The sequence below is a fragment of the Humulus lupulus genome, chromosome 3 (assembly GCF_963169125.1).
Source record: "Humulus lupulus chromosome 3, drHumLupu1.1, whole genome shotgun sequence".
Classification (NCBI taxonomy): Eukaryota; Viridiplantae; Streptophyta; class Magnoliopsida; order Rosales; family Cannabaceae; genus Humulus; species Humulus lupulus.
This window is the reverse complement of record NC_084795.1, coordinates 17,850,945-17,863,870: the sequence shown is the minus strand read 5'-3', so window position 1 is coordinate 17,863,870 and position 12,926 is coordinate 17,850,945. Positions and strand designations below refer to the sequence as shown.

The window sequence follows — 12,926 nt, the reverse complement described above, 5'->3', positions numbered from 1 at the left end:
TAATTCTGAGGTAACGTCGGCCCGTCCCCTAGTTTTTTATTTTCCCTTCTGACATATCTGCCCAGGTGCCCCCTGCATATGAGTTCCTCCATTTCCACCTTCAAATCAGTACAATCTGCTATGGTATGGCCGATATCCTTGTGGTACTGACAATATTTACTGGGGTCCCTTTTGGATCGATCTTTTCTCATCGGCGGGGGTCCCTTGAAGGGAACTTGTCCTTCATTCATGAGGTAGATATGTTCTCTGGTGTATGTTAGGTTTGTGTAGAAGGTGTAAGACGTTTGCCTAGGGTCACCTCCGCGTTTCTGTTTTCTCTTGTGGTCATCCCTTAGCTCCTCATACACTCTATTCTTTTTTGCACCATTTGAACCTTCATGGGCTAAGGGCTTGAAAAGGGATTCACTTTTTCCTGCCTTTAGGTTCTCATAACCATCATCAACACGAATAAACTTTTTCGTGCTCTTTCGTAGAAGTTCTCTAAGTCGGTTACCTCCCTTTTGAGCATATTATCCCATAGATTACTACCTAGGCCCACTCCACCCGTGACTGCCATCTTGAGTCTCCCCCTAGTCAGGCTTCCGACTTTAGCCGCCACCATGTTAAACCTATGGATATAACTCTTCAGGCTTTCTCCTTCACCTTGCTTTATGTTAGGGAGGCTAGTGCCTGACATGGTGTAATCGCATACGGCGTGGTGTTCCTGGAGAAACTCGTCAGAAAGTTGTTGCCATGACCTAATGGTTCCCAGCCTCAGCTTCTTGAACCACTTGGACGCAGGCCCTTTCAGCGTGACAGCGAAACAATGACACCTTGCTCAGCTATCAATCCCTCTCAGCTTCATTAAATCGTTGAAGGCATCTAAGTGGTACTTGGGGTCCGAAGTGCCCTCATATGGGGTCATATGAGGTTCTTTAATGTTAGTTGGGAGTCTTTCAAGCTAGATTTCTCTTGTGAAGGGTAACTCGTTGTTGAACTCTTCATCGGTAATGTGCCCCCCAGACGCTGTGACAATTTTACTCTGTAGGATCGGCCTTTCTCTTCTCTCCGCCATTCGGAGGGGCCATAAGAGGTGTTGACCTTATTTTTTACCTTCTTCCATTGAGCTTTTCTCTTAGGTCAGGGGGCGCATCCTTAGAGGTGACTTCAGCTTCGTTCTTACGACCATTTTCGTCGCTCCGCCTTTGTTCCTGGGGGTACTTTGTCGGCTTAGGTCCTTCATGGTGCTTTTTTGGGGAGTGTTGCTAGTGAAAAGTCAGGTTCTTCCGTTGTCTATGGGGACAGTGGTTTCCCCTCTCTCACGCTCCTTATCCTTATGCCTAGGAAGGGGCATGCTCAACTTCCCTTGTAGAAGGAAGTTCAAAACCTCCTGCATGTTCTCTAGTGTGGTTTCCAGCCTTTAATTATTTTTGTGTAACTCGCATATCTCGTCCTTATAGAAGCGAGTCCTTGAGCTGGAACTCACAGAGTGTATTCGGGGACTCTTGCCTGGCCTGTGCGTAGAGTGACCCAGATCTCAGTGGTCGGAGCGTGGTGCAATCGGAGGTCGAGGATGTGGGTCGATGGTGGATCTGGATGACCTCCGTCAAGTTGGATAGCCGGGGATGATACTCCCTTCTCCTTTCTTGGGGCAGGATGTTCCTCTGACATATCTCCATGTTTGGGTGGTGGAGGATCTTTCCTAAAGGCTCCTAGCTTTTCTCTATCCAGGTGAACCTAAATATCTTGTAGTTGACGTAGGCGTTTCGAACGCCTTGGCATTTTTCCTTGTTGGAATTGATGAAAGAATGATGGCTTGATACTTATTCTTCCCACAGACGGCGCCAAACTGTTGACGGTGAGAACTCGTCAACGATAAACGATCAGAAAACTTAAGGGGTATTACTAAAACTAAGTAAATATGACTTATCAAAAGCTTGAAAAAGGATAGTGTAGAACAGTAACAATGGAGGAAAACATGTATATTGCTTAATTTCCTCTGTATACAATGGATTCTCCAACCCCTTAGTCTGAAGGGTGGAAGCCTATTTATAGCTGGGTTATAATGGCCCCTGATACAAGGTGGTCCAAGGGGACAAGAATGTACGTAGGTACATTGTCAGGGTAGTGGTGCAGGTCGTAGTGGTTCAGAGGGTTGTGGTGTCAGCTCTGGTACATTGTCAAGGGTATGCAGATCATGCCACCACTTCTTGTACTAATTCATACCACCACTACTTATCGGATACTGATGTCAGAATCACGCCTTTGCCTCCCGCAGGGTCGTACACCTCATACTTGTTCACGTGCTTCATACATGAAGGTCCTTCTCACACTTCCAAAATATATCTTCTTTCATCGCCTTCTAATATTTTGCTAAGTGTTGGACACATTTACTAGTTCTCCTTGTATACTTGGGAGGCTTGGGAAAGATAGTACGTGATGAGGAAATGAAGCCCTCACTGTGTGTGGCTCTCCTTCATGCTTTGGCATCATGGCAACGAGGCCCTTGCATGTGTTTACGTACGGGCAAAGTGTCTTCGGCACATAGGTGGTGTCATCACATTCAGAGCAACATGGCGAGGCGCTGGGGCTTCGCGAGGCACCTAGACGTGCGCAAGGCGTTGGGGCTCCGCAAGGCACCTGGAGGTGCGTGAGGCGTAGGCGAGTTGGGGGCTCCACGAGGCACCTTGAGGTGCTCGAGGTGTAGGCGAGTTGGGTACATGGCTTAGCCCGTGTAGCATGGTGAGGCTGGAAGCGCGTGAAACACACTTGGTGTGTATTCTGGCAAACGTCTCGCCCAGCGAGGTCAGGGTTTCACGGGCATCTCACATAGCAAGGCCATAGGCTTCTTATGCAGGAAACTGACGAGGCAGGGGAAGGCCCTTTCCTTCAAGGACCTCGCACCTTTGGCATGTATTGTGAGGAGGGAGGTCTTCTCCTTAGACGATTCGTGAGGCATATGCGAGCGACGGGTGTAAGGTCTTTCATGACCAGGGCCCTTGCATAACGAGGCCCTCCACGAGGCTCGCCTCACACCTTACGTCACAGACTTTGTATGTGCATCCGACCTCGCATAGTGAGGCCCTTCATGAAGGTTACCTTATGCCTTTATCAATTTTCCTATATTCACAATAATTATTTAAAAATAATAAAACCATACATTTTATAATTTAAATAAAAATTTTATGAAACTTAAACTTAATATTATATTAAACATATAATATATAATATTTTGTTGTCACTGCCAAATTCAAAAATTATAACAAATATAAACTTAAACAAAAATTAATTGATTAATATAAGATATTTTAAATAATTAAATCATATTTATTTAAAAATAATAAAGACATACATATCAATTTTTTATCTTATAAATGTGTGTGATAGTTTGTTTTTTATCAAGTGATTGAAGTTTTTTTTCTTCATCAAATTCACCAAAGGACATTGCGAGATACATTAGAAACTGAAAATATAGTTTATGCATGTATACTACTGTACACTATGACATTTTCTATTCTTATTTTATTTCTATTAGTAATTTCTTTTTAAATATTATTGTATTTTATATATATGTCATATAACCATGTATATATATATATATATATATCTATGTCAACATTGTATTTAGATGTCATATATGTAGAGATTATTTATATAAATATTTATATAGACTATAGAACTATAATTAATTCTATTATATATATTTATATTTTAAAATAACTGTTATCCAGTTTTTATTAAAATTATAGACAATTTTTATAACTTTAAAACTAAGCAAACGTGTAATAAATGTTGATTCTATCTAGTATATATATATATATATAACCACCTAAAGAGATACTTTTTAATTTAAGCTTTTTAAAGTTATATTCTTAACAATAATTATCAACTCAAACTACATCTGTACTTATAAGAATATCCACTCTAGTAACCAAAAAGGGAAAGCACATTCTTTTTATTATTGTACTTTTGTTGGTAAATATATATACCAACATAAAAGCATTCTTTTTTTTTTCTTTCACTTATGATAATTAATTAATCATGATCTCTCTTTCTTTTGGTCTACTATATATATAGTACCCTTCATCTTCTATCTTTAATTTAGTGAAGTATTGTAATGAAAATAGTAACTTAATCTCTTTAACTAAATATATGATATATTATCGCATCATAGTATTGCCGAATCAATGACATTTATTATTCTCATTTATGTGAATTACATAACGTCAATTGGAAAAAAAAAACTCACAAAATAGTAACCTCATGGGTACAAAGTTGTGAGGACCTTAAGATAGGCTATGTTTTCATTATTCGTAGTAATAATAGTAGTAGTAATAAGCAAGCAACTACAAGCAATAGTAGTACACTTGTACTTTTAAAAAACAACAAACCCCGTAGCCTTTACTAAGGTCCCCATTTTCGAAAGATCTCCATCACATATTGCAAGCTCGATCAGTCAAGACAGCAGCGGAACATGGTGAACCTTTCCATGAGGCGGCCACACTCAGAGCATGCCACAGTTTCAGGCATGGCTCCAGTGGCAGGCAGTATGAGGCTGGTGCAGTGGTGTGGGGCCTCAAGATGGACCTGGTTGAGGTACTCACCCATAGCAGGCACAAACCCTAGCACTTCCTCCCTCATCTTCCACCGGCCGTGCTCGGCTAGGACCTTGAACAAGTGTTCCCCATTGCTCTTAACCATTTCACCAACACCCTTGCTGATCACGGCCCACCCTTGCTCGCTGGAGCCATAGCTCAGCATTGCAATGATCCCCAACAATATGGGGTCCTTCTTTGCGTCCTCGGGCTTGGTTAGCTGACCCTTGGAATGCCACATGCTCTCTAGCCTCATCCAGAAATACCAAATGAGATTCCAGTCAAGTGTTCTGCTCAATCCCTCTTTGGTGATTACATCGATTACGGTCTTTATTGTTCTCTCCTTGGGTTTGCTCCTTCCCACGTAAAGCAACTCCAAGGTGATGCCGGATTCTACAGCAACATCTTTGGCAATCCTTGTAAACTTTCGGATCCAGTTTACGTCTTCTCCTCCGTACAAGCATATGTGTCTGTTGTCTTGGAGCTAAAAATAACGACAATATTGGATGAAGAAATATAAGAGAGAAAATATAGTAGAATGAGAAAATAATGATTGATCAAGTTGATTAGTTAAAAGGAAACGTACCCAGATGCCCATATTTGGGTCGAGGTTGTCAGCGACGAGCTCAATGGACCATCTCATGTCGTCCCATAGTAACTTTTCTTGGGTCATTGAGAAAGGGAAAGCAAGGCTTCCCCAAATGCACATCATGTGGATAGCATTATGGTGCGCGATTTTGCCTTGTGTGTCCATAATTACGAGCATAGGTTTCTTAGCGAAGTTCCACTTCTCTTTGACGTACCTGGTGACCACTGAAGGCACCACCGAAGGGTGGTGAATGGAGTGCCACTCCATTTGGTCTCTCATGGTGTCAAACAATCTGTATTTTTCATCAGTCCAATAGTCTGAAATGGGGACCCAAATCACCTCGTACTGACTCTGGGCCCTTGTTGCGCTTTGCCTCTTATCGACGTACATTTGTTGCAAGATTGAGTATTCGGTACTACGCGCGAGCTCAGGGTCTAAATCTGTAATGAACAGTGCTACCACCTTTCTCCTATACTCTTCAGTTGTAACCCTTCTCTTGCTGTAGCAATCGTACAGTGGTGGCTGGCCATCGTTGTAGTAGAACAAAGCAGAAAGAGGCTTTGTGTTATCAATGTGAGTGATTGAGAAAATGCGTCCAAGGGCCTCGAAAGATTCATCTTCCCTCCTCTTCTCTGTATCAGACAAATATATATATATATGTATTATACGATTCAGTATTATTGTAATTTACTAGTTATATGTAGTGATGATAAGTATCCACATAATTCGAAAAGGGTATAACTACTCACGGATAACTCTATGACAGCGTTCAATTAGATCCATAAGATGCCCTTTTATGTTGTTGAGCTTATGAGCCAAGGATGACAGCTCCCATGGCTCTGTTAAGTACCTGAGACAAGTAAAATCGATTGTCAATAAAGACTTGAAGAAAGAAAGCTGTTCAGATTAATGCTCAAGTAACTAGTAATAATAACTTACTCGATTCCCATGCCAGTGAGGGCCAAAACTTGAGTTGCTGCAACAATTATGCTCCGGATGGTCCAGTACACAGCGGTGGGGATGTGAGAAGAGGCGGCTATAATTTCAGGGGAATCAGAAGTGAAGTAATCACTTCTAGGAATGTCATAAAACTCAACAATTTTCTTGGTCACGTCAAGAATTTCATTAATCAGAGCAAAGAGAGCATCGAGTTTTGGTCTCAAAGCAGCAGCATGCTCCAATATTTCTGGCAGTTGCTTGAGAAGAGCGATCGCTTTGGCCAGTGGATTTGATGAATATAGCTGAACAACAAGCCGAAACTCGCCAAATGTGATGGCGAATGCTACCAAGACTAGCAACACCTTTGAATCCCAGTTGTAGTGCTTGATCAACTGTAGTATGTCCATTACTATTGTGTTCACGTCTACTCCAGCTGAGCACTTGCTGAAAATCTGTGAAATAACACAAAATGAAGGACAGCCAAGTTTAGCCATATATATTTATATACATATATATTGTATTTATATATGTTGGGTATGAGATTATTAATTAATATTGACCTCGCAGGAAATTGCACTGACGATCCTGGCTGGGAGTTCGACCATGTCATGGAGCTCAACAGCAGATTGCACGGCCTTCTCATCGTGTGCAACAATGTCCAACGATTTTGTTAAGGGAGCCTGTTATGTGTTCAAAACAAGAACTCAATAATAATTATAATAAAATGATCATATATATTATATCCATTAAAAATAAACGATGATAGAGAAATTAAACCATGTTATAACTTGTAAATATATACCGGTGAATAACCAGGAAGGTCGGCAGTTGCACGGTAAAATATGACTTCAATGATGCTGAGAACAGACTTGACATGAATCCCACGCTCATCAGTTTCATGAGTGGCAAGAATCCTCTTACTCAACTCAGTCTCATCGGACACCCCATGTGTTCGGTGGGAACGACCGTCTCCAAGCAAACGAGCCCCTCGCCCTGCGCCAGTTTCTCCAAGGACACGAGCACCAAGGTTGTGCTGCTGCTGCTGCGGCTGATGATGAACTTGTTTAGGCACCCCATTTGTGACCATCTGCTTACTCTGAGATGGAGCAATGATACCTGACATCTTCGTATCCATATTTGGCTCTCACACACAATTTTTTTAGAAAAAGTCAGAAAAAATGTATTGAAAATAGAAAGAGAAGGATGAGCTGCTAGAAATGAATATTGTTTGTGGTTTTGTTTGCCGCTTTGGTTTAACTCTAGGCCCTTTATATAGTGCATGCAAAAAGAGAATAAAGGGGTCTCTTCAAGATGATTTCTTCAATTCTGTTGCCTTGGCTACCTTGCTTCCGTTGGGGTTTTAGACCATATATATAAAGTGGTACTAGGGACATACATAGTAAAGCTTATGATATGGGGTTTCTTATATTCTGTCTCATTTTAAAATTCTTCATATGCCTTTACTAAAGTTTTGTCGTTTATGTTTCATGCAGAAGCAATTTTATTTCTTGCTTTTCAATTATAACTGGCTAGTAAGTACACTTCTGTGTGGGATCAATTTGGATTTTGACAGACTTTTTTGTATAATATTTATGGGAAGAATTCTATAAGTTGTTTTGTCTCTCTCAGGATTCTTGTCAATATATTATATTGAAGTTATAAACGGTTGTGCATGATCACAATCTATATATGCCAACTAATATTATTTAAATATATTATGAAAAAAATGTTATAATCTAATTAATCGTCATTTTTAAGTATGATTATTTATTCTACTCCACAGCTAGCTGCTTGCACTAGGTGGACCAGTATAGGCTTATTAGGGGGCAGCATCCCATTGAATCCTTTTTAAATTTTTAATGTATTTGTTATTTATTTTTTTAGTCCTTTATGTCTAAATATTCATCATTATGCTCCTGAATTTTTTTAGCTAACTTTTTTACCTGTAATATATTTATAGTACTATATTATTCTTAACAATTCTATTTATGTTATGTATATATGCCATATGTATAATAATTGGTATAATTATTTAAATTTTTGCTCCATCAATTTTTTTTTTCTGGTTGGTCCACAGATTACTATTCTTGTTTTTGGAATTAATATTCTTTTTAGTCATCATATCATATGTTTTTCTTAGTAATTTCCAAAAGTAGAGTGCCCTTTGGAGTTTATACTACTAATCAAAGGACTTCTGTTCCTTATAGAGCATTTTAGAGTAATTAATGAAACCCCATTTTTTGTACATTTTATACTTAATTAACCCTCTGCTCTTTTTTTTACCGCAAAATTTCCAAAAACTACTATATCTTCCGTTAGTAAATTGACAACCTTCGTTAATTTTTGCTGTTATACGCCAGCATAGATTGTCCAGTTCATAAATTGTGTTTCACGTGGCCATCTAAGCTAATCTCACGTCATAATATTTGGTTATTTTAAATTACAAAATGAATATAAATATTTAAATTAATTAAAAAAAACTATTTTTCTCTCTCTATCTGTACACAAGCCCCACCACTGATCTGACCTCTCTCTCTCTCTCTCGTTATTTCTCTCTGCCACTCTATCTCCATTTCTCTCTCTCTTTCGACAAATCTCTATTTCCACCTGCTGACGATGACCCTCCAGCCGTCCATCTCTGACACGCGCCACGCAGGTGGAACCATTGGCCCCCGAAACCTCCGACCCTCGAAGCTCGCACTCTCATGCACCACCGAGAAGCCTCAACCAGTCGTCTATGTTGTACGCTGCCGTGAGGCTTTGCACACTACTACAAAAAAGGCTTTTCTCTGCGGTTTTTTTACTCAATACACTGCGGTTTTCGAGAGTATTGAAAAGTGCAGTGTATTCGACCGCAGAGAAAAGTGTTACGCAAACCGCGGAGAAAAGCTACACTTTTCTCTGCGGTTGTAGTAAGCCAACCGTGGAGAAAAGAGACTTTTCTCTGCGGTTGTAATAAGCAAACCGCGGAGAAAAGAGACATTTCTCTGCGGTTTGCTTATTACAACCGCAGAGAAAAGTCTCTTTTTTCTGCGGTTGGCTTACTACAACCGCAGAGAAAAGTGCTTCTCATTAAAAAAAAATTCAATTTCGAATTATAACCCAGCATTTTTAATAAAAAAAATAATTTTCAATTTTAATTATACATAATTATTTTCAATAGTATAACGTAATTTGTTAAATTGTTATATATACATTTCATATCTAATACAAAATAATTAGCTAGTAATGAATCAAAGACTTTAATCATTCTAACCAATATAAGTTAGCACTTTAATCTTACATACATACAAAAATTTAGATTTCATAAACAAATGGCATTAATCTAGCTAACCAATCACTTTGTAGTGGTAGTAGATCCTCTTTGACATTGAATTGCTTTTTGTCAAACCACTGCAAAATTGAAAAGTTAATATAGATTAGATAATTAAATACTATATCTAGTTTTTCTTAAGCAAAAAGGAGTTTAAAATATAACATATTTTCTTCTTGATAACTTATGCCGGATTCGGTGCATTTACAAGATCATAAATGTATCTTAGTACATAATAACCACAATCATGACTTTCAGGTTGTTTTGGACAAAAACCTGTCAGCAATTTTGTAAATGTGCCGATGTATTCATTTTCCAAACATTGTGTGATGCTCGATAAAAAAATTAAAATTAATTAAATACATATTATGCTCTCAACTTTTAAAAATTAATAATGCATACATTACAATTAAAGAACTTACTTTCACATAACCTCCGTAATTATTGGTGGAGATTTATGATTTTTTAAAGGGTCCAAAATTATGATCATCCCCCACATCATCACGAGCACCAACATCCAATGTCAACTAAAATAATAATAAAATATGATTATTATAAAATTAAAATTCAACCATAGTAGTGATAATGTTTAAGTAGTTCGTTCTTACTCAACAATCCAAGGAATGAAATATATTTGGCCTCGTCTATCCATAGTCATCATCCATTTGGCTATAAGATCCACCGTATAGTTTTTACTTTCATCATTGCCAATAGAAAGATGTTCGGTGTCAAAAAATTTATATAATTGTCGTGAATTTGGGTGCATGCTTTCCCAAATGCATCTGTAGAGAATCAATCATTCATATTACATTTTCAATTAATAAATTAATATCGTCAAAAAAAGTTGGGCAGAGTTTCCTCTGTTTCTATAGCATATCCAAAATTATTAGAACCTATAAATTCAATTCAGACAAAACATACAACAAACAACATGCATGTTCTCAACCATAAGCCACCGCAGCACACAAAATTCGCAGAACCTACTTCACTAAGACACACATGTTCTCAACCTTCTGTTATCTCACACAATTTCATCTCACAACTTACTTCACTACGGATGAATATCTAATATATTCAAACTCCTCTAATAGTTTGTAATGACATAACGGATTAATACATACCTCATACCAAACAGCATAGCTGAGGATCCAATATTATCCATGAAAGCTGCTTGATAAACGTCTTCCGAAGTGATGAAGATAGCCTCGCGTTCTCCTATAAACTCCGAGTCAACGAGAACTTGTACAACCCCATCTATTCCTTCATTGGAATAATACTCATTCACTATAAATTTTAGACTCAGATCAACTTTGTCCCATTGGTTATCTGTTAACCAATTTGAAGGTTCTGGTTGAGTTATTTCAGCAGGGATGACTACATGAGATCCAACTGTTGATAAATGTGGGCTTGGTGATAGGGATTTGTGTTTAGATGAAGATGGACCCTACATAATAGCATTAAACATATCAATATAGTGTACCCATTTAAAAATAAAATTTAAATATCTAAGCAAATAATTTTATACCTGACAAGCCACAATTAAATTTTTTGGCCAAGGCAGGAATGTGTCTCGTGCGTCCCCAACATATCGTACGTTACCAAAGGGAATAGGGATCTCAGCTTCTTCTTGTAAGACATCTCTAAGCCAAACCCTCGCAACTGAATCATCAAGTACATTTCCGTGGACAGTAATTTGGCTACCCATGTTTGGTACAATGATTACACCCTTAGCCACCACATTGTCAATATTATCAGAACACAAATAAACTTCATAGGTCGGTGGTGGCGGAGACTCATAAATTGATGATCCATCATCTTCATCAAAAGGATAGTCTTCGGTTTGATGAAAATGATCATCTGCGTTGGGGGCAGGTCGATAGACTTCATCACTTGTATTCTCATAATATTGTCCCTCATCATTTGTATTCTCATAATATTGTCCCTCATCAAATTGCCCTTCACCGTAGTATCCACACTCATCGTTTTCCTCATTATATTCCTTATTTTGAGCTAATTCCTCTTCTGTCCTAAATTTATTTCTTTTTAGCTCTTCAATCTCTGCTTTTAGTCGAGCAATCTCCTCTCTTGCAGTCATTGTTTTATGTTTTTTTCCAAACATTTTGGAAACGGTCGTAGTGAACCTACAAAAAAAATCAATAAAGTCCATCAATAAACCAATCTAAATAGTTCTTAAAAGAAAACAACTATTATAAATTATCATACCCGCCAGCTCGAACACGACCTGGGTGTTCTGGTGTCCCTAATGCTTGAGTCAAGATGTCATCTCGACCCTGAGCTGTAATTTCGCCACAACTCAATTTTTCTTTGACGTCCTTCTACTCAAGATATTATTTGGTTAAATTAGTTTATATAAATAAAAACAATATATTGATTCTAAAACCTTAAAAAACTTACTATCTTTTTGGCAATCTGTCGGTCTAGCTCTGTCACAAGAACTTTATTTTTTTCACGCGATCTAAGCCAAACTTGATACCTCTCTGGATTTTGAATATTTTGTTCTTTTTTCTGCATTGTACAAGATAATTATAGTTATATGTTGCGATAATATCAACCATTATTTAAACTATAATATCAATTATACTTACCAAATCTTCTCTTATATTAGCCATTCCTCTACAAGAGGTTCGATGCCTTGACTTCATTAGTAATGCACGTGCTTTTTGTTCTTGATGCACTATTTGAAACTCTGGACTTAGACGACTAGTTACAAATTTTAACCATTCTCACTCGTCAATTATATCGCTAAACCTCTTTGGGGGAAATTTGAGTTCTTCCATCATACCCATTTAAGCCAAAGGTTTGATGTACTCGGTAGTGAGTTCACTTTTAAAATCTCTCATTATTTGACAAGCTTTTTTCAAAATCTCACGTTTGAAGGTTTGAGGAATGTTGTGACCACCCTGAGAATATAATTAAGAAAAGTAATTATTAAATTTAGATATCACACATAAATAAATAAATATCATAATGATCATTTCTTACAATGATATCCTCCCATAGACCATCTTTCAAATCTTGTGGGACCTTCCTCCAATCACCTGAGTTGATAGAAATCGTGGCTCGTACTCTAGATCCAAGATATGATATCATGTTTGTATACACATCACCTATTGGTTGTCCCAAATCGTTCCATTGAAGATTTTTCTTGATTCCTTTGGCTTTTTGTTGGGTCATGTAACTCATTCTTGTTTTACCACGACCTTGTTGTTTCTCTTTGTCATCTCTTTTATCTGCCATATGCATCACACAAATTAATAATCACAAGTGTTAATGCATTATACAAATAAATAATCACAAGTGTTAATGCATTATACAAATAAATAATCACAAGTATTAATGAATTATATAACTTACTAAACATGTTTTCTTCTTTTTCTTATTTTATTTCTGGTCGATTCACAATCGACCCATATTCCTTCTTTGATGTCGGTTCTAAGATAATCACGATCATCGCTATCGCTTTCATTATCATTATCCTGAATATTCTCAA

The 12,926-nt window shown here is 37.9% G+C and overlaps 1 protein-coding gene across 1 annotated transcript; it reads right to left on the bottom strand.

The window, feature by feature from the left end:
• Nucleotides 1-4,118: 4,118 nt before the first annotated feature.
• On the bottom strand, nt 4,119-7,329 carry LOC133822245 (protein SIEVE ELEMENT OCCLUSION B-like). Its single transcript, XM_062254517.1, has 6 exons — nt 6,905-7,329; nt 6,663-6,782; nt 6,103-6,554; nt 5,913-6,013; nt 5,161-5,795; nt 4,119-5,058 (listed from the first exon to the last, which is right to left on the bottom strand). Exons 1-6 carry the CDS (start codon nt 7,235-7,237, stop codon nt 4,432-4,434), a joined length of 2,268 nt encoding a protein of 755 aa, XP_062110501.1. The 5' UTR covers nt 7,238-7,329; the 3' UTR covers nt 4,119-4,431.
• Nucleotides 7,330-12,926: the final 5,597 nt, after the last annotated feature.